Below are 21,395 nucleotides of genomic sequence, written 5' to 3'. Positions count from 1 at the left end.
ACACATTTGATGGTACTCTTGAATATAAAACCAAGTAGGGTAGAGCATTTGGCATACAAAGGATGTTGTGATAAACATTACAATAAGCAAGAAATATTTTGAAAATGTATTGTTTTGACCTATAGTAGACAAGATCAAGTCCTGATGAACCATATCAGACAAGTAACAGAGGTCAAAAGGAACTGTTCGTGATGAGCAGCACCTTTGTTATTCTACAGGCCAGCTAGGCATTTTTCATACCTGTCAACTTCTGAACAGACAAGGGCACGTCATGCAGAGTGAATCAAACCCCCAAGTATGCTGTCGCCTATCATAACAGAAAAAGTAAGCATCTCTCTAGGGCAATGTAGCCTCTTAGAATAATTGGCATCCTTTAAAAAAAGTTTGCAGCTCAATCTAAATGGGCTCAAGATCTCAGAGTTCAATTTATATTTCCTTGTATATTGCCTGTGTAAGATGGATACCTGTAACAGCCTGGCTTTTCGAATCAGACTTGGTAGTTGTTTGCCTTTTAAGGAATATCTACACCCGATATGCTGCATTCAAAAGCATGAAAAGGGAAGAAAATCATCATTCCTCACAGTGCAACAGCTCACCACAGCAAAATCCTGAGGTGACATTTCAGGTACAAATGGGACAAAGTTCTGCTTCAACTGAAATTCCAGGTAGACTACCAAATGCAGAGGAAGTTTCTGCAGGATATGCCCAGCTCTTTGCAGTGGGTTCCAAGCCTTTTTTGAAATGGCATATGAGGCAGACCTCACATAGCCATGCCATACTACATTCCTTTGTTAACCATGGTACTGACCTCTTGGACTTAATACCACATTTCCTGACCGGCAGTATACAATCTAGCTGAGCCTCTAGTACAGTCATTAACCTGCTGAAAGTAGCAAACCATTGTAAACCTTGATAGTGAAGTGTACTATACGTAATAGCAGTGAAATCTGTTTTTGTAATTCAGGTGATATGAAATTCTTCAACTAGATATTACTAATGTGTATGTTAGAATATGGCCATGTGGAGATCCAGGGGGTCAGCATCCACCTTGCCACCATGGTTTAGAGGTTAAGAGCAGTGGTTAAGAGTGGTGGATTCTAATCTGGAGAACTGGGTTCGATTCCCCACTCCTCCACATGAATGGCAGACTCTAATCCGGTGAACCAGGTTGGTTTCCCCACTCCTACATGTGAAGCCAGCTGGGTGACCTTGGGCTCGTCAAACTCTCTCAGCCCTACCTACCTCACAAGGTATCTGTTGTGGCGAGAGGAGGGAAAGGTGAATGTAAGCCGTTATGTGGTAGAGAAAGTCAGCATATAAAAACCAACTCTTCTTCTTCTTGCATTCCACCTCCGTGGTCCCAGTTGGGGCCCCCAGAGCCTGCAAAAGGACTCAGCTACTAGAAGGGAAGGAGGTTGACTCCACCTTGTTCTTCTTCCTCTCTTCCCAAGCCTCACCCTCCACAGCCTGGAGAGAACCTGAAGCCTGTTCCCTGGCTTGCCATGTGGTCCCTTATATGGCCCCTATTTAATTGCACACAAGCCCAATAGCCCCACCTCACGTTCCTGCATCTGTCCCTCTTTGCATGATGGCCTGGCCCAGCCTCAATTAAAGGGACTGCTCAGCAATGAGACGGTGCCATACTTCAACCAGTCGATTGGCAGCGGCTATGAGTGTCACTGTCAAAGATAGGACGTTTTGGAGGACTTTCATTCATAGGGTCGCCATGAGTCGGAAGTGACTTGTCGGCACTTAACACACACATATGAGTGCGATTGTCAACCCAAATGTTGGAGCCAGGGGCATGTTTCCCCATGACAACCTGGGCAAGCCTAGGGGCGCGGAGAAGGTCTCTATAGTATCTGCCTTTAATGCCAGAGTAACAACTGTTCAAATGTAGCATCATGGCTTTCATCAATGCTCAAAATATGGTGCTAAGCACATTCCATCCTAAGCATTTATTGTTCACCATAACAGATTTTATGCTCTAACAACCCTTTGGCTGCTGCTCGCCCGAAGTGGGCAATGTAGCTACTCACCTGAAATACTGAAAATAATATCAATACTGAAAAGATTTAACTGCTGCACACTGTGTAATCTGAAACAGATGAGACATTACCTTTCTCTGAGTGATGAACGATTTAATACAGGAGTTGAAGAATACTTTTGCAATGATGGCGGTGCTGAATGCCAAGTTGAACAGAGATGCCTACCGGCTATGTATGAGACCAAATGTTCATCAGCACTGTCACAAAAACCATCAAAGTCTTTCCCATGATGTGCCCTGATAATCTGTCAGAAACACACAGATGATAGCATGACATTTAAAGAAGATATACATCATGTTCAGTTCCCTGCTTATGCCTGAATATTAACTACAGGACAGTGGAAATTAATACTAATACAGACCACATTTTGCTTATCACATCACTGGCAGAAATAACAAAACTACTAATCCAGAGATGTCCACTTTCTCTTCCCACTTCAAGCTGAATAACTTCGCAGTGGACCTGTCCACATTCAATGTTGTCCCAAGCAGTGAAAAGAGGGGCTTTCCAAACAACACCAGCACATGCTGTGGGAGAGAATGGTGGAAGTAAAAAGCTTCTCTGAGAAGGTGATGATTCAGGGTGATGTACCGTTTGTGGCCAATGGGATATTAAGTTGCCTATCACAGCCACAGTTTTAATTTACAAAGCAACCACCAATTTCTGTCTGGTATAACTGATGAACTATAACTGACAAACATGGAGTGTATTCTATCAGGAAAAGAGTCTCTGCTAAGAAGCATTCAAGAATATTATTCAAATACCACATGATGATCCCTGGAATCAAACCAATTTCGCCATCAATTTACCCAGGTCTACCAAAGCAGAAAAACAGAGAGAAGCTTGCATCAAATTCTGAAAATAAAATTGATGCTTGAAACATGCATATGTAGCTAAACACTGTTTATGTTACCATCACTCTGAGATATGGCACAAACATTTCCGACAACACTGGCTTCCGGGGATGTGGTATAAACAGCCCATTCCTGAAGGGGAAGTGAAGGTCCTTACAAGTCGGCGTGACCACGTGCTGACATAGGTGCCACTTTATAATGGAATAAGGTGGCACCCACGCTGGTGCGGGGGCAAACACTCCAGCGTTTGGGAGCTGGTGGCCACTGCCACCAGCACAGCCACGCTGGCAGGGATTTCCCAGAAGGGAAAGCTTTTGCCAGTGTGTGTGTGTGTGTGGGGGGGGGTTTCTAGGGGCAGAGCTGCCTTTGGGCAGCTTCTTTTCCCTCTTAGCCCTGGGAATGCCCCCTCGAGCAGCCTCACTTTGCACAATAGGGTATTTTTTCCGTTTTTCAATTTTTAATTTTTTAAAAGTCTTTTTTGTTTGTCTCCAGAGCGGCCGGGAACAGTGCAGCTGTGTTTCCTCTGCAGATCTACCCCCTCTTTAAGAATGGGCTTAAAATATCCCCATCTCTTTAGGTGGTACAACAATGCAAAATATATCAGAAAGCAGACTATGGTAAGCAATGAAAGTACACAATATGAAGCTCCATGTCCAGATTTACTCAGTTTCACCTACTTAATCATGCAGTTTCCTTTTCAGCACTTACTTTAGCATTCTTAGGTCTGTAACTGCCAAGAAGGGTAGGATCTGTAAAAAAAATTAAAAATTAACAAAAAGGATTTTTATTGCAAGTTCTGGCCAGGAAGAATTATTTCTGTTATATTTATTATACTCACTCATAAAACCTTCTTTCATATAAATCCCAAAGCAGTTTACAAAGGAGTGCCATTATCATTAGCGGCAACCACCGAGAACGGTGACATCTTTGATTAAAATCTAATGTTAATAGGTGAGAACGTAAACTGATATTTAAGTAGTCAGCTAAGCTATAAATTATGATACAATTATTCAGAAAATGCAGCCCTCTTTGGATATGCAAACAGTTCTGCTAAGCAAGAGGCTTTGGGATAAAATAGGATTTTTCCATTGAAATACCACTCATCTTGTTTGTTGGTTGCCTTCCATGCTTGAAAGACAGCTCTGCTTTTAAACTTTTATTAAATGCTGTCCTGCAAGGGAGCATCATATAGGAAATGACCAGTATAATTTCTAAGAAACCTAGAGAGAGAGATCACTGTCATAATGCTAAAATCTAGACAGCCAACATGGTATAGTGGTTAAGAGCAATGGACTCTAATCTGGAGAACAGGGTTCAATTCCCCACTTCTCCACATGAAGCCTGCTGGGTGACCTTGGGCTAGTGACAGTTCTCTCAGAACTCTCTCAGTCCCATCTACCTCACAAAGTGCCTGTTGTGGGGGTAAGGGAGGAAGGGAAGGTGACTGTAAGCTGCTTTGAGACGCCTTTCAGCAGAGAAAAGCGGGGTATAAAAACTAACTCTTCTTCTTTTAGAATTTGGGCAGAAGTAACCCAGAGCTGATTCTAATTACCAATGAATAAAGCTATGCTTAACTTGTATTATAATTGTTTACTCATATTCCTATCCCACTTCCTGGCCAAAGCAACATCTTCAGAAGCAGCTTGCAAAATAAAAACAGATATAAAAACATAAAACCAACATGAGCATTTAAAAACAAACATCAATTTTTAATTATCATTCCACACAGTCTTGCACAGAGCTAAAGCCCTCAGTTCACAACAGACAGCATTCTACAAAGTCGGTTTACCAAAAACTGTAATAGATATACTGGAACACACAGACAATAATCAGAGTTCTGAAGAATCCAATTAGAGGCTCTGTTTCATGTTAATTATAGCAGTGTAGGGGCCAAACAACACATTACATGTACGGTAACACACGTAATGATCACCTCGGGGAACATGCAGCCATCACAGCAGCTGTTTGCGAGAACTCCCAGCTGCAAATTCCTATGGTGATCACATTATACATAACATGTAGTCTGAGCCTTGGAACCACAGCAGCATGGCTTTGTCCCCTGCTACTAAGTAACATCATGTGAACAGGTGAGAGAAGTCCATGCCCCAGCTCTTTCCTACATCAATGTGGTCCAGAGCAGAGCTGCCACAGGAAAGAGCAAAGACTCCTCCCATCTATCTTCAGGCTTGCACTGTTACCAATCAGCATGGTAAGGAGCCACAGTCCCCATGCTACTGAAGATCACAAGGAAAGTGTCTGTAGGAGCTAAAAAGGAGAATGGTTCAGAGTGCCCCAAATGATAAAACACTAAAATTGTGATATGGACAATTTGTTTTTTTACGCAGAAAGGTTCCCTCAATCAGAGCAATTCACTGAGTGAAACTGACTCTCCCACAGATGGTCTGCAGAAAAGTGTTATGTTATCTGATGCTCTACCCTAAGATCATTGTAGTAGAAAAATAACTGAGACCTCATTCTTGATCAATCCATAGGGACTATGATTTTAAAAATCATATTAAATTATGCATAAATGCCAAAGATTTCCAAATGTTACAGAGCCTTCATTATACAAGAATGAAATATTCACTGCAAGAGAACACTGAATAGAAGTGTAACTGCTTTCAACACAGCTTTCCACTAACAGGGTCTAGCTTTAATCCATGGATTACTGGAAGCAACAGAGCAGATAATCCAAGGGGTGTAAATGGGAAATAAGAGATCATAAGCTCAGTAAGAGTTCCTGAAAGCACAGCCAGCAGTACAAACTGATTTCATAGAGGAATGGAGTTGCATTTTTATGTCAAGTAAAAGACATGAGAGACAGATTTCTATATTGTTAAGGAACAGGACAAAATATTCCTCCTCCAAGTTATTCTAGTCTTATGTATTAAAAAGTGTGTTGTGTTGCATCTGAGACTGCCATAAATTAGTCCATAGCCTGATTTTGTCAGATCTCAGAAGCTAAGCAGGGTCAGCCCTGGTTAGTATTTGGATGGGAAACCACCAAGGAATACCAGGGTTGCTGTGCAGAGGAAGGCATTGGCAAACCACCTCTGTTAGTCTCTTGCCAAAAAAACCCCAAATCGGCTGCGATTTGATGGCACTTTACACACACACTTGGCATCCTGACCCCAAAGCATTTTCTCTACAGTATCTGCCTTTAATGCCAGAGTTTCTAAATAAAAGGCATTTCATAAACTAAATGAAGCAGAAACATAATTCTGAACCTGTGGGGGATAAATATTATAAAGCATACCAACACATACATGTATTTTACATACTAAGAAATTACTTGCCATAGAGTGTCCCAGACCAAGCTTCTTTAATATTCTCCTGAGGACGACACCAAACATGAACGTCAGGCGAGGGAGTCAGAGCCTCAATCTAGAAATGAAATTATTTCTTAAGAACTCGACTTATTAAGTGTATCTAATAACTGAAAGTACATAGGCAGTATTTTATACAATGACACAACTTTAGAAAGTGGGTAGAAGAACTCTGGATGCACATGCAACTGTGAAAAATATGTGCCCTCTGCATGTTCCTGCATTTCATACTACACTTGTCACACAAGTACTGTGCTGTTATGGATTACCCCAGGAAATACTATTTAGTTTAGAGTCTTGCCTTGTTTTATACTGATTTCATAAAGCTGAACTCTGCTTAAACTAGGGGCATCAAACATATGGCCCACGGGCCAGATCCAGCCCCTTGAGGACTCTTATCCACCCCGTGAGCCAGCCACCTCCCCAAGTCCCGATCTGGGCTGGCGAGGCCCAGCCTGGCGTGACCTAGTGACATTTATGTCATATCTGGCCCTTGTAACAAATGAGTTCAACACCCCTGGCTTAAACTCTATTTATTCCATTTAATAATATTCAGTTACTTCCAAAGGGAAGTACAGCTATTATGCTGGCCACTGAAATAAAAGAAGCACATAGATAATTTAAACAAAGCATTAATGAAATAACTTTTTTGGTCAGTTGCAAATATCAACAAAGAATTCAACTTAATTTTACATTTAAATCTATGCTTGGAAGAAAAGAAGTAGCCACAAAGAGGAAGAGTTGAATGAAAGGCTCTTTAAAATGGAAAAGCAAGGCTTGATCTAGGATTAAATAGGAACTGCTGCAGAGAACACATACTCGTCGAAGTACAAATGGAGGTCTGTCTGTCTCTTTTCTGAATTCAAATGGGCCTAGGTTTAAATGAGCAAGGCGTTGTCTGATTTGCTCAAGTTCACACATTCGCCTTTTTGAATATGGAGATGGTGACCGAGAGAGAGAGGCTATTGTGGGCTGCTCATAACTCCTGGTTGCTAAGCACTGCTTGTTTCTCTCAGGTGAAGGAGTCTTCTTTTTGAGTGACCTTGTCTTAAGTGCTCCATGTTGAGGGGTATGATGCTGCCAATCCAAGTAATCCTGAATTGAAGAGAAAATGATAAGGTTTGAGATGATAAATCTATCATGCTTTTAACATACTCATTTATTCTTTTTGACAATGTCTCCAGAGCTCAGTACCAGACCACACACACTTCCATTCTCTCAGCTCACACATTCTTCCCCTTCAACTCTTCTCTTCGACCCAACCCTCTGGTTCATCTGCACTGCAGTGTCTGTCATTCACCACTTGAAAGAAGGAAGTGTGCTGCGGTTTCTCTTCCTCAAACAGCAGATGAATACGGAGACCCTCTGCATCCGCTATTACAACGACCCAAGACTACATACAATGCAGGGGGAAATGGTCCAAGTAAACATATTTTATCTTAATTGCTTCATTTTATTCTTGTTTATTCTTTATTTACATGTGTAGTAAACACTTGTAACATCTTTTATCATTCATTATTATACTTGTAAAATATTACCTACAAATATTAAGTCCTCAGGTGATCACAGATCTTGTGATTGCCACTAATTTTAGATTCACATCACCTGTTTTCTCATACTACTGTTTATTGAAGATTTTTAAATATGTAAACCAGGTTTTCAATAAACTTTAAAAGAGTTTAAAACCAAAAGCAACAGTTTAACAGCAGTATAAATTTAGCTATCAATAATGAATCTGGACATTAAATCCCAAATTATTAAATTGCACTAACCTGCTTTTGAGTTTTTTCTGAATTTAACAGGCTTTCAGAAATGAGATAACTTGTGTAAAACTTCAATCTTGGAGCAATTCCCTAGAACAGATACAATAATTGAACATCAAGCTCCAACTGGAAAGATAAAGGGTATCAAAGAAGTAAATGTCACCTCCTGCAACAAACTATTCCTAAATTTAACAGTTTCTTTTGTTAATTTCAGCCTTTAATAAAGATAATTAGAAAAGACACAGCAGCAATGGTAAATGTCAAGAAGATAACATTTGCATTTCTGACAATTCAATTACTGATGGTTATATTGCTTTTGTACAACAATTAAGGTCTGGTGTTTATTTCAAGACATTGTCAAAAGCATTTAAAATATTTTTCATGGCATGTTACATACTACTTATTAAAAGTCAAATCAGGCTATATAACCTTCACTCATATCAGATTCAAATACCTTTATAGCATATTTTGTTTCCAAAGAAAGTATTTTTTTCTACTGTATTTGTACTTCATCTGTTTGTGCTAGACAAAAGAAGATACTTAAACTACATCCACTTCACCTACCACTGTAAAACAAACAATCTGCTCTCACAGCATTAAAAGTTACATCATATCTATAAAAGAAAATTGTAAACAATGTCCATCAGTAGCTCTTAGGAAGAATGTCAATAAATTCAAAGTTTTCATCAATGGGCACTGTAATCTGCAAGCCTGTAATCTGTAATTCTGTAATCTGAAGGGAACATGTTCAATGGCTGATACATATGTTGTGAGGGTTGGAAAGAGAATATAAGAGTTGTCATTTGCTGGGGCATTTTTCTCCCCTTCTATTTTTGGTCTGTGGGAAAGATAAGTTACTTGTCAGATACTCTCTCATTCTACCTTACATTTACCTATACATATTTCTGGCACACTGATACCATATGAAACAAATTGCAATAAGAAAGATGAATCAATAGAAGAAACTTAGAATCAATAGAAGAAACTTGTGCTGTTAAAGTATTTAAAATCTCCACCAACTGATCATTCACCTGGAAATATCAGTTTATCTAATCCCCAACATGGACCAATCTGTGTATACTGAAATCCAGAGACTGGAGCCATGAACAAAAGAGAGAGTTGTTCCTACAAACCCCCCAAAGCCCCAGGTTTTCAGAAAAATCTGAAACCTGAAAATAAAAATGTAACCCCTCCCCCAATAAACCTATTGTCTTCAGTGGACATTCAAGGACCTGTGTCTGCTGAGGGTTGCACTGTAAGCGCTGAATCATCTTTCAAAAATCACTTTGACTTAATGTAGCACTACAGCTATTCTTAGATGATATACTATAACCACTGGGCACTTACTGTAAAATCAAAGGTCCTTTTCATTAAAACATCACGAACCGAACCATGTGGTCCACGAGTAACCTTAGGGTCAGGGAAAATGAAATCTCTTGTATTTTCTTCATATATGGCTAAAATTTCTCCCACTGGAAGTAACAGTGACAGATTTTATTAGAAAAATTAATCTGTTTTTTACTATATGTAGGAAAGCGAGAGTACTATCTAGCCAAAGTTAACCACTTTTCCATTCCATTTTCAATAAGAGTTAAATACATCCTTAAATCTTTCCCACTGAAATCAATGTGGCCAGTTAAGCAATTCTGCTGCATACGAATCATAAGAAGCTGCTTTAAACTGAGTATTGATCCAACTTCCCAATGTTGCCTGCTCAAACTGGAAGTGGTTCTGCAGGGTTTCAGGTTTGGAAGGATCTTTTTCAGCCCTATTAGCCAGCATCCTTTAATTGGAAGTACCAGGGACTGAATCCGGGACATTCTGCATGTAAAACTTGGTATCTTCCACACTAGGAATAGCATTCATTTAGAGAGACTAACAGCAGTGCACATCATGGCTAAGAAAAAGTACTGTGCCACTCATTTCTTTATCTCCTATACACATTTTGGAGAAAAAAGCATTCCCCTGAAATCTTTGTCTGATAGTAGTTTTTGGCTGGGGGGTTATGATATTTGCAGTATATAAAGTGTTGAATATTTAAATCATAAAGCAAAATTGGGGTCTTTAATCACATGATTTGCAAGATTATATATAAACACATATTTACATAGAGAAGGCATCTTTTTAAAAAAATTGTGACAGCACTAAAAAGCAAAATAAAATTATCTAGGAAGAACAAAAAATAATCAGAAGCTCAACTGGTGGGTTCTCTTCCCCCCACCCAAGCATTGAAACAAAGTTTCCTACTTTACAATTACATCTGTCAACAGAACAGCAGCAACTAAGGGATTGGGGGTATTTTAAAAAACAAAGCAAAAATACATCCACAAATGTGGAAATATGAGAGAAGTTTGCATCCTGAAATTAATATAATTGATTATTAGTAATGCCTGTGTGAAGCATGGAGTTTGCAGGCAGAAACGGACAACTTAATTTCCTGATTACACCTGAGTAATAAGGACTGGCAGTCTTGTTATCTCTCTCTCTATATATATATTTAAATCTATATTTTAAAGCCACCATTAAGTCATAGTAGTAAACATTATGATTCTAGAAAAACTTTATTTACAGCCCATTCCTGAGCTGTCGGTAGCCGGGGACCGTTGGGGAGGAGGCACTGCTGTGGCTTTTTTTGAGATTTTGCAGCTTTACGTCTCATTGAAAACAGCAAGGCTGTGCCTCCTAAAAAGCAGGAGCAGCAACGCTGTTCGTCCTGCTGGCGTAACGGGGTGAAAGGGGACGGGAGGCTGCCTACAGGCAGCCCCCCCCCCCGGAACACCCTAGGAACGCCCCCCGGGATGCTGGAACATCCCCCAGAATGCCAGCGTAGGCCTTTACGCCAGTGGGACGCCAGCGTTGGGGCCTCCACCCCGGCATTGGGGCCACTCACAATGGCATAAGTAGCCTGGGCACTAGCACGGGGAGCCCCAATGCCAGTGCGGCCCCTTCTGGGCCTCCTGAGGATTTCATCCTCAGAAGTCAGGAATGCGCTGTTAGTATGCTAAGAGAAAAGATAGGATAAATAGTATAATCTATACTAAACAACAAGTACCGTAGGCTAAAATATATAGATGTAATCTGTGATAAATAATATTAAGAGTTTAATACAGACATTTAAGAATTTTAGATATGGTACAGGAAGAAGCTTCTTTTATTTCAATGCAGAATTAAATTCAAGCTTAATGGTTAATTTTAAATGCTCATCTTGGAGAAAACAAGAAATAATGAAGAATAGATGGTAGAAATATAAACTACTTGAACTGAAGGTTAATTTGGATGAAGTAAGGCACATTAGGTAATATGTAATGTTTTTCTATTTGTTATGTAGGTAAGATGTATGTTATGTATGTCATATATTTGTAATTGTAAGTTTAAAAATTTATTTTTTTAAAAGCCACCATTTAGCAGCAACATAAACTCACAAAACAGCTCATGTTTAAAATACATTTCAAAATCCTACAATTACTCAAATTAAAAATCAATCACTAAGTAGAGTCAACAAAAATATCCAATTGCAACAGCACGATATAAACAAGGTACCATCATAGAAGTATAAAAAAGGTATCAATCAAAAGGTCTTCGGAAAGCCTACAAAATTTGGGCCACTTGGCCTTCAGGAAGGATGCAACAACAGGAACTGAATAGCCTACTCTTAACCAACAGGCTAACCTCAGATTGCCAAAGCATCCAGACAGTCTAAGAGAAATGAAAAGATACATGCAGGAGAAAATGTTCTCAAAATTATTCTGGGCCTAGCCTTTTAAATGTACTTTCTGTTTAAAATGATAAAGGACAATAACTTTTACAGCATCTCCATATCATTGTCCTGTGTGGAAGTCAAGTTGGTATTTTCATCTTCCTAATTAATAAACTGAACCAATTAACCCTGTGTGCCATGATTTTATACAATTGGGAAAGATCCATGGCTGTGAATGCTCTATTAACACACTGATACTGATAGTTGCTGAAAAGCTATGCTGTTTGTATGTGAAGAACAAAAAAGAAATTCCTCTGTAATAAGCAAATGTGCTATTTACCTATGGAATTGCACAATGTAGGAAGACAGCAATACAATACCTGGAGGAGCAGTCTGTATTAATTCAAGCACTACTGTTTCAACTAGAAAGAGGGGGAAACTATTATCAAAACTTATTATGATATGCAGATGAAAAACATTTCACAAATGTAACTTTCTCTACCTTAAACAGAAATGGTTTAAACAGTTCCGACGAGTCAGTTAGAAGCACAAATTGTTGTTTTTACTTTGTACCAGTCAACTTGGACAGTAGATGCTCTGACACATAATAGAGTTGTAGAGGGATACACCATAAATCAGCCAAATCATTTTTAAATATCTGTGAACATATGAAGATACCTTATCTCAAGTTAGATCATTGGCCCATCTACTCAACACCGCCAAATCTGACTGGCAGAAGGTCTCCATGGTCTTGGACATAGAAAGGTCCTTCCATCTCTTAATAACTTAGATTATTTTAAGTGGAGATGACAAGGACTGAAGCCAGGACCCTGTGCATGTGCCATTCGGCCATGACCACTCTAGGTTTCCCCTTGGGAGGGCTGACAGAATAATTTCTCCTTGTCCTATTTATGCTCCCTGCCATCACACCCAAGAAGAATAAAGAAATACACTGCCAGCATATGCCAAGATATCAGACAAAAGAGTCAAATCTGAACACGAAAAGATAGTGTTTGTGCCACAGAGGAGGAGATTCCCTTTACTGCAGAGCACATTCCAGGCTCCCAAGGAGTAAGCTTGAGAGATGGGAAGTATAATGCCTTTGAAATTTGAGGGTCAGTTTGTCATTCATTTTTTGTATTATATGTTGAAGCTTAATGCATGAGAACTTAGACTACTGGACTGCTATATAGGGTTTGCAATTTTGCACAAAGTTTTCTTTTGAAAACCGTTTTTTAGACAGAGGACAGATGCATCAAATGCAGTGCATCATAAGCCTGTAGCACATACATTTCCATATTTATTGGCACATATAAATCACAGACCTACAAGATGTTGAAGTGTAGCTACTGGATGCATTACACTATCTGTGCAAAAGTCTGATTTTGCTATTGCTACCTTCAAGTCAATTTTGATTCTGCCAAATCTTAGCAATCATGATGGCGATGGGTGAAAAACAAGGAACCTGAGATATATTTGCCATCTTGTTTGCTATCACCTAACCTTTTTGTTCTAATCTTTTCAAACATTATTTCTCTTGTTCAGCAACCACTATGGCTAGAAACATGTAGCAAATTGGAATTATCAAGCTTCAGACAAATAATAATCTGGATGACCAAATTGATGCCACACTCCATTTTCCCTATAGAATACATGGCACTCCATGATCAGGATAATTCTACATGTTCTTACAAAAAGCCTTAGTTGTTTGTTATTATGAAAAGAAACACAAACTTGATTTACAGTGCAATCTAATGCATGTGTATTCAGAAGTTAGCCCCACTGAGTTCAATGGGACTAACTCCCAAATAATGTATAGGATTGCAACCTTAGATCTTTTTTGAAACAACTGAGAAAGTCAGAGTGACTTTTTGCATATTGGGTAATCACCCTTTAATCACATTCTTGTTCTTAAAAATAGTCTTTCTCACCTTCTTCCCTAATCTCCCATTTGCTTTTCATACTATACATTTTAAAATAATTTGGTGCATTGAATAAAATACAGATAAAAAACAGGGGAGAAACCTACGTTCAAATAGTTCAACAAGGTCTCCAGGGTCAATTACATCAGTGTATACCTAAAATGAAAAGGAACCACTTAGCCAGAATTATGTCAAGGACACAAGAACATATTTTCATTGCAATAAGTAAAATAAAAAAGGAAACTATTCAACTAATAAGAGCAAAGCTGAGGACAGAAATATATAAGCAGGCAATGAAAGAGAACTTTTCGCAGCAGATTTTCTCCCCTAATTTAATTATATTTCTAAGTTTTGTTCCCTCAGCTTAAACTAAGTGTAAATAAATAACATATACATGTGCAGCTTGGTGTTAAACTCAATGGCATGAAAAACCCTCGCTCATTACGAAACAGTACCTGGTGCTCTTCATCAGTCATTTGATGGGTTTCTCACTGAATGAAATGAGGGAGAGACTATCAACTTGCTTTTAAAATGACTGAGAAGACACTCGGGTCGTACAGGGAGCGATGATAAGTTATGCAGGGGTAATCCAGAGTAAATGAATGAATGAAAGGAGCTATAATATTTCAGGTTAAAAGTATATTTTGTAGCACATTCAGTTAGATTATCAATATTTGACACTTGTATGTTATTAATTTGTATCTTTTTAGGTGTATTGTGTTTCCCATTCTTTATTTTCTATGGTTTTTGTTCTGTTTCTATTAGTTAAAAATTACACTCAAAAAGACACTCGGGCAAACCATTCCTGAAGGGGGGGCGGAGCTGCATAGGAACTGGCATGGATACTATGCCAGCAGCCATGGCACTTGCACAGTGCAAACTGGCACGGACTCCAGTGCAGGACAACTTTCACTGACCCTGGAGCGCCACGCAGAAGAATGAGACTTCTGTGCCCATCCCACCTTCCCAGTGGCGTATGTCCAGCGCAAGTGCTTGCCTGGCCTGCTGGGAGGCATTCCCGGGGCATTCCTGGAGGAGGAGCTGCCTTTAGGCAGCTTTCTAACCCCTTTCAGCCCCAAAACGCGCCATGTTGCAGGCGGCGTGATACACCTGCATAATCATGGTGCAGCCCTGTAGAACTTTATGGGGAGTTTCATGGTTTTTTTTTTTTTGCTAAAAATAATTTTAATGTCACTTTTCAGCTTGCTGTGTTGGCAGCAAGCCGCTATGGAGGCGGTGTGGTTGTGCTGCCTCCGGGCACCATCTAATCTCCCCCCGCCCTTAGGAATGGACTCTTAAGGCCTGATCCTGTGCAGCATTATCACAACACATTGCTGACACCACTATAGCATAATAACTCAGATCTACTGCACGGGGAACTGTTTCCATCACCATTGCACGGATGTAGGGAACACTTTGGGAAATTACTCATAATGCAGTGTAGGAAAGGGGTCACCCATGCATTGCCCTAAAGTCTTCTCCAGCCATCCTTGAACCATTTACATCTTTATAAAATACACATACAGACTCTGATCCAAAGATCGACACACTTAGATTCAGACACTGAGTTCCCATGTAGGTGGGCTTCCTCTGCTCATTTGATGGTGAAGTTACTTTGATTGTAAGCATGCACACACACTGCTGACCATAACATTTGAGTCAGTGGAGAAGGCCTGGCTTATTATTTGTGTGCACTTTGTGGCAAAGTATTACAGTGATACGTTGTAACTCCAAGAGCAGGACATAAGATGTCACTAGAGCTGTCAATAATACCACAATGAGTGCCTCTACAGTGGGTTCACAGTGGGATTTTTTTTAGTATTTTTTTCGACATTTCATGCAATATAAGTCATCTATGATGCTCAAGCCCTGACCTGGATAGCCCTTGCTAGCCTGATCTCATCAGATTTCAGAAGCTAAGCAGGGTCGACCCTGGTAAGTATTTGGATGGGAGACCACCAAGGAATTCCAGAGTTGTGATGCCTAGCCAAGGAATGGCAAACCACCTCTGAACATCTCTTGCCTTGAAAAACCTCAGCAAAAGTCGCCATAAGTCAGGTATGACTTGACGGAAAAAAATAATTATAATTGCTGCTCATGGTCTACTGAGGAACCTAGTGAAATCTACTCAATGGGGTTTACTCTGAAGAAAGGACTGCACTGTAAACTGCCCAAGAAAAGAGAATATTAGTGTGAAGATATTCTGCACATGTACTCTGTACATATCTACACACTCCCCTAATTAGGATCTGGGAGAACCAGGTTCAAATTCCTACTCTATCCTGGAAGCTTACTGGCTGACCTTGGGCCAGTCACTCCCTCCATGCCTAATCTACTTCACAGGGTTATTGTATGGATAAAATGGAGAAGGGAAGAATATTGTGAGCCAATTTGGATCCCCATTGGGGAGATAAGTGGAATGTAAATAAAGTAAATAAATAAAGCAAATAAATTCACACAGGCAGCAATTCTGAAGTATACAATATCCTGAGAGACTCAAGACATGAAGTTATCAGAAAAAGGACATAAATCAACAAAACATTACATAATGTTCTTACATAAACATTAATGCTCGATCACTCAAAAAAGGAAAAGAAAGAAACACTTCAAGGTATGTTGAAGTTAGCTTAAAATTATACCTTTTCATTGTGGCTGTATGAGGAGGACGGGGTTAAAGAAGGATTGATGGATTAATTATATTTTGTGTGTTTTAAAAAGTCACCTACTGGAAGTTTACCTTTTCAAATATTAGTTTCTCATCAAATATAAGGGGAAATACTGCAGGAACACGTGAAGTCTTTTTATATTGTCCAAACACACTGGCACTGATGTAGAGGTCATCTTTGAGTTTCAGGATAACTCCTGGGCATGTGATCTGGAAAATCAATGTTAATCAGGTTTCAAGATCAGCTTAGCTGTTTGAATGTAGACCTTCAAGTTATGTTAAACAGAATGCTACTGCCTAGATTAGAACATCATCTCCATCTTCAATTCTCCTCTGCCTTTGATCCACATCATTGGCTGCTGCTAACACAGGAAGAGAAGCACACAGCACCATGATGCTAGGATACAAAGTAGGTTTTCCTACACTTCACCAAAGGAGAGGAATAACTTGACTCACAGGTGCCTTTTCAGCAGCTGACACATACCTGGTGTGCAGCATGTACTGCTATGCTTAATTTTTAGTCCAAGCTGAAGAAAAATTAAAACTGAGGTGAAAACAATGGATGCAAATTAAGTAGTAAGCAGATTAAAATGGAACGGCCTCCTTTTTGTGACTCGGTGTTTGGGCCATTTGCAAAGACAGCCAATTTCCCCCAGTGATTTAAAGTTAAATTACTGCAACATGATCTAGGACAGTGATACTCAGTGGCTCACAAGCCACATGCGCTTTAACAGGTCACTTGTGGCTCTTCTGGCACCATTCCCCAATTTGGCACCCACTCCATGCTCCAAATGGGCAAGGCCATTGCCCAGTAGGGCTTGTGGTAGTCAGATGGTTCTTACCTTGAAACAGCCACCATTGGAGGGGCTGGAGGATGGGTAATCTGTGCACCTCCCTAGGCTGCAGGCCTTGTGCCACAGGTGGATGTACAGGGCCCAGCCTCTTCAATGAGCCCCCTACCCTTCTTTGCAGCCTCTGCTCTCAGCACCCAGGCTTATTTATATGTTTGGTAGGGTGGCGCACAGGGCATACAGAAGTCCCGTGGCTCTTTTGGTTAATGGTGATTGCAACTCCATAAGCCACAGAGTAAGTACCACTGCATTAAAATAGATAACACTGTAACATTTGAATTTTGTTTTTAGAAACCAAAGAATTTTTCAAGGGCTGGGGTGGCAGAAGGCAAGAAAGAAAACAAAATGCCTACTGGGGGGACAAACTAGGGCAAACTAGGGCTACATAAGAGTATTTTGGAGTTAAACTCTTGAAACTCCAAGTTAGGAAATCTTGCCCCAAAATAGAGCACCCAATAATGTAATTTTAATGTTTTCACGTTGTTCTTTGACCAGGATCCAAAGAGCACACTGAGCAAGCAAAATAAGGTTTCACTTGAATAGAGAGGGCTTGCCAGTTTCCTTTCCAATGTTTTCCCGCCTTTCCTGTGATGTTTACTCCTGGATCTTCCAACATTCAAAAGCAAATTTTCAGGCTGCAAGTCCTACAAGTTAGAATGGCAGAGGGGATGGAAAGGTCTTGTTGAACACATGGAACTCCATGTATATTATTCTGATCCCAGCCCTTACAACTATGTGTCAAGACTATTGTATAACAACATTTAAACTAAGATTACGATATGCAATTTCTATAGCACTCTTCAGTGTACACAGTGCTTTATGAATTTTATCACATTTATGCTTCCAAGAAGAGACAAAACCTAGAGAATTCCAGTCCCAAAAAGTAGAATTGACCTTCTTCTCCTAGGCTGAGACCAAGTACTGCGCTCCAAGACCTTGACTTGGCTTTTTGGATGCCTTCCTCAACCCCCTGCACTGCTTCTTGCACATTTCCCCCAAAAAATCATTCTTCCATATCTTTCTGCAATTATTTCAACCCATAACAAGAATTGCTATGTTGGATCAGATCAAAGTTTAATGTAGTTCAGCATACTGCCTTAAGCAATGGCTATCTACATGTCTCTGAGAAGCTCAAAAACAAGGCAAAATCAAAACATTATTCATTGCTAACATAAAACACTGTTTATCAAACAGAGGTTTCAGCTTTAGCTACCATGGCTAACACTTATTGATAAACTGATCTTTCAAGAAAATGTTTATTCAAACTATATTCTGAACTGGGCTTCTTATGCAGATAAGCAAAGGACAGTGTTAACATGGGTATCAGGAAGGGGGACTTGGGGCACATAAAGGCAGGAATTGTAAGAAACCACATTTCCAGTAGCAAACTCATTTAGCCATTATACGCAAGTTCAGACTACATGCTATTGCTATTCTAAAGCTCAATCATACTGTTTGGAGAGATCATTTTAGAAAACTTCAGTCTGTTTGGGATTTCATCACACTGGATAAGGTGGTGTCATCTGTGAACACAACACCTATGACTCCAAACTGTCTTTCTGCTGGGGCTTTTGGAGAAAAGTGGAAAATAACGTAATGCAATGCAAGAACAGGTCAATAATACAAATGCCTAAGTGCAAATGCAGTATGTATTTTTAACAGGGCTACTAATAATTGGTCTCATTCTAGTAAAGACAAGGAAAAGCTTAAGTAAAAATCTGTGGATGTATCGTGAGATGAACCTATCCAGTTTCTAAAGATTATGAACTGGGACAGGCTACTACTAAATGCTTAAAAAAAATCCTACCTTAAACTAAAATTAGTGAACATATATTAAAAACAAAACAAAAACTTCATTCTGCGTGAAAGGGTTTTAGTGGTAAAAATCATAACAGTTTAGACTGAAAGCTAAAAGAAAGAATCCCTGCTAATGTTTATGTAACTTTTAAAAAAAAGTTTTAACAGAAGATAAAGTATTTTAGCTAGCATTGAAACACATAAAAGAACAACAGCATAGATTTTTTCAAATGCAGGAGTGGCCCGTTCTCTGCCAAGAATGTTAACAGCTGATGTCGCTTTCAGCACTGAGACTCTCAACCCACTTTCTGCAAAGGGATTGGTTCAGAGAGAAACTCTCCTGCCTAATTGGTCAGAAGTCAGTAAAGCGGAGGAGATTTAATGTAACGGTTACTCAAGCTCTACAGGAAACGGAAAGAAAACGCAACAAGCCTACTAAAGTTTCTACATATCTTTAGGATGGGCATACAGATTGTAGAAAAGTGCCCAACGCACTGGGTTTTTTTGTTTTTGCAGTTGTAGGGAAAGGAGAGAGGGAATAACTGGCGCGCAATTTTTACTTGAAAGATCAAGCCTGTAATCCTGTCCACTAATTTGGGCGTAACTAGGCGGGCCTGACTCGCGAGTAGACACGCCGAGGCTGCCGCCGCACGTCACAAACTCGCACCCCGGCAGAGTGAGCTCACAGCATCCCAACAAGCAGGAAAGCAGCCGCTGCATCGGCCTCTCTCAACTTTCCAGAGATATAGTGGGGAGCTGAAAGCCTGTCTGAACCAAAAAGCCTGTGCATTCGTGCATCCACGAGAGACACTCAATGCCCCGCTTAGGATCCAGACTCACTTGCAGGGTGGGGCACCAACCCTACACCATCCTCATTCACGGGGGGGGGGGGAGGCTGCAGACGAGGAAAGGGCCGTAAGCAAAAAGAGGCTAAGATGAATGAGGCCTGAAGTCAGAAACTGAAAGCCAGGAGGCTGCCCTACCCAAGCCTCCTCGTCAGAAGCCCCACGGGGAACGGAGATTCTCCCCCCCCCCCAAAAAAATCTCCTCCCTCAGAGCCCTCTGCTTAGCACTTCCCTCTCGGCCACCGTAGTTAAAACAGCAGCGCCCGTTAGCCCTTTCCCCGCCCCCTAATCCTTCTCCTCACCGTGCGGATGTGGAGCTCCAGAATGCACAGGAGCCCCTTGCGCGGGGGCATCGAGGCGCCCGGCTCTCCCACCCTCAACGGGAACTGCGAGAGACGGGGAGGACGGCCCCCTCGCAGGCTGCGCCGCGCGGCCCGCCCCCGCCTGACCCCGTTGCCATGGCAGCAAGAACGCCAACGGAGCCCCTGACAACCTGGGGGCGTGGCTAACGGAACCGCACCGTCTTGGGTGGGCAAAGGGAACAAGAGCGCGACGGTCTTCACTTCCGGTTCAGGAGGGCAGGCGTTGCGGCCCCCGTCCTCCACGCACGGGTCAGGAGCGTCGAAGAACGATGGGAACGAATGTGAAAATTCAAAGGAAAACGGGTTAGATATGAAAGGAGGGTCGTACGAAGATCAGAAAAACGTTTAAAATACGTGGCTTGGTCGGTTCCAGTTGAATGGCTTTCCCTAAAATAATGACTGTTTTTGTTGGGTTTTCATTGGCTGCTCCTAAGCATCCTGATATTCCCCCCAAGTGGGATGTGCTAAAATGCATGACAAGGCAACCCGTTAGGAGCAATGGGAGAGGATGCCCAGCCCATTGAAGATAATGGGAGCCTGGAGTGTCCGTTGACTTGCATTGGCTCCATTGAAATGCATTACAGCACAAAAAGAGTTGCAAAGAAAATGTGGAATGGATTTCCCAGTAAGGTCTCGAAGCCCAGATACGCTACTCTGGGGACTGATTCACAGCCCCCCCCCCCCCCGCAAGTGGATTGAGAGCCCCTGAGTAGATCTGCTTCACATTTCTTCCAGACATGTCCATGCACAGTATTTGGCCCATGCTTGGTGCTGTTGGGAAGTTTTTTTTCCCCACTGCATTTTTGTGCATTTGTGCATCTACTGAAATCTGAAACCTCATCCAGTGCTCAATCTGGAGCCAGTGTAGCTGGTGAAGCCCAGGTTGGATGTGTGCCTTCCAAGGAGTCCCAAGGGGTCTGTGCACCGCTGCATGCTACACCAGTTGAAGTTCCTGGAGTAGCCTTAAGGGAAGCCCTGTGTAGAGTGAGTTACTGTAGTCTATCCTGGATGTGACAGTTGCGTGGATCACCATGGCTAGGTCAGGGCGAGAGAGATAGGATATCAGTAGCCTGATTTGGTGAAGATGGTATTCTATTTGAGATCTGATTGGCGGTGCAGAATTTTAAACACATTACTTTGGCAGCAGCTGCCACCACATTACAAGGATCTTCACTGTGTGACTGAAGGTTCACTATGGCCATCCTTTCCTCGCTGGCTCTGCCTACTGCAGCAGTCATTTTGTGTCTGTCCCCACCATGGTGTGT

At 41.0% G+C, this 21,395-nt stretch overlaps 1 protein-coding gene across 1 annotated transcript in view; it reads right to left on the bottom strand.

Moving 5' to 3' along the window:
- Nucleotides 1-20,146, bottom strand: part of SPATA6 (spermatogenesis associated 6) — a 38,103-nt gene extending 17,957 nt beyond the window's left edge. The window contains exons 1-10 of the mRNA XM_056844311.1: nt 20,071-20,146; nt 16,348-16,485; nt 13,718-13,766; nt 12,069-12,110; nt 9,339-9,463; nt 8,001-8,081; nt 7,048-7,323; nt 6,199-6,286; nt 3,611-3,651; nt 2,120-2,292 (exon numbers count right to left, since the gene is read on the bottom strand). Coding sequence (XP_056700289.1) covers nt 2,120-2,292; nt 3,611-3,651; nt 6,199-6,286; nt 7,048-7,323; nt 8,001-8,081; nt 9,339-9,463; nt 12,069-12,110; nt 13,718-13,766; nt 16,348-16,485; nt 20,071-20,121 — 1,064 coding nt within the window. The 5' untranslated portion in view covers nt 20,122-20,146. The remainder of the gene's footprint in view (nt 1-2,119; nt 2,293-3,610; nt 3,652-6,198; nt 6,287-7,047; nt 7,324-8,000; nt 8,082-9,338; nt 9,464-12,068; nt 12,111-13,717; nt 13,767-16,347; nt 16,486-20,070) is intronic.
- Between the last annotated feature and the right edge of the window lie 1,249 nt (nt 20,147-21,395).

The sequence above is a fragment of the Euleptes europaea genome, chromosome 2, assembly GCF_029931775.1.
Source record: "Euleptes europaea isolate rEulEur1 chromosome 2, rEulEur1.hap1, whole genome shotgun sequence".
In the NCBI taxonomy this organism is placed as follows: Eukaryota; Metazoa; Chordata; class Lepidosauria; order Squamata; family Sphaerodactylidae; genus Euleptes; species Euleptes europaea.
Note: the sequence above shows the minus strand (reverse complement) of the source record. Positions and strands in the feature narration are given on the sequence as shown.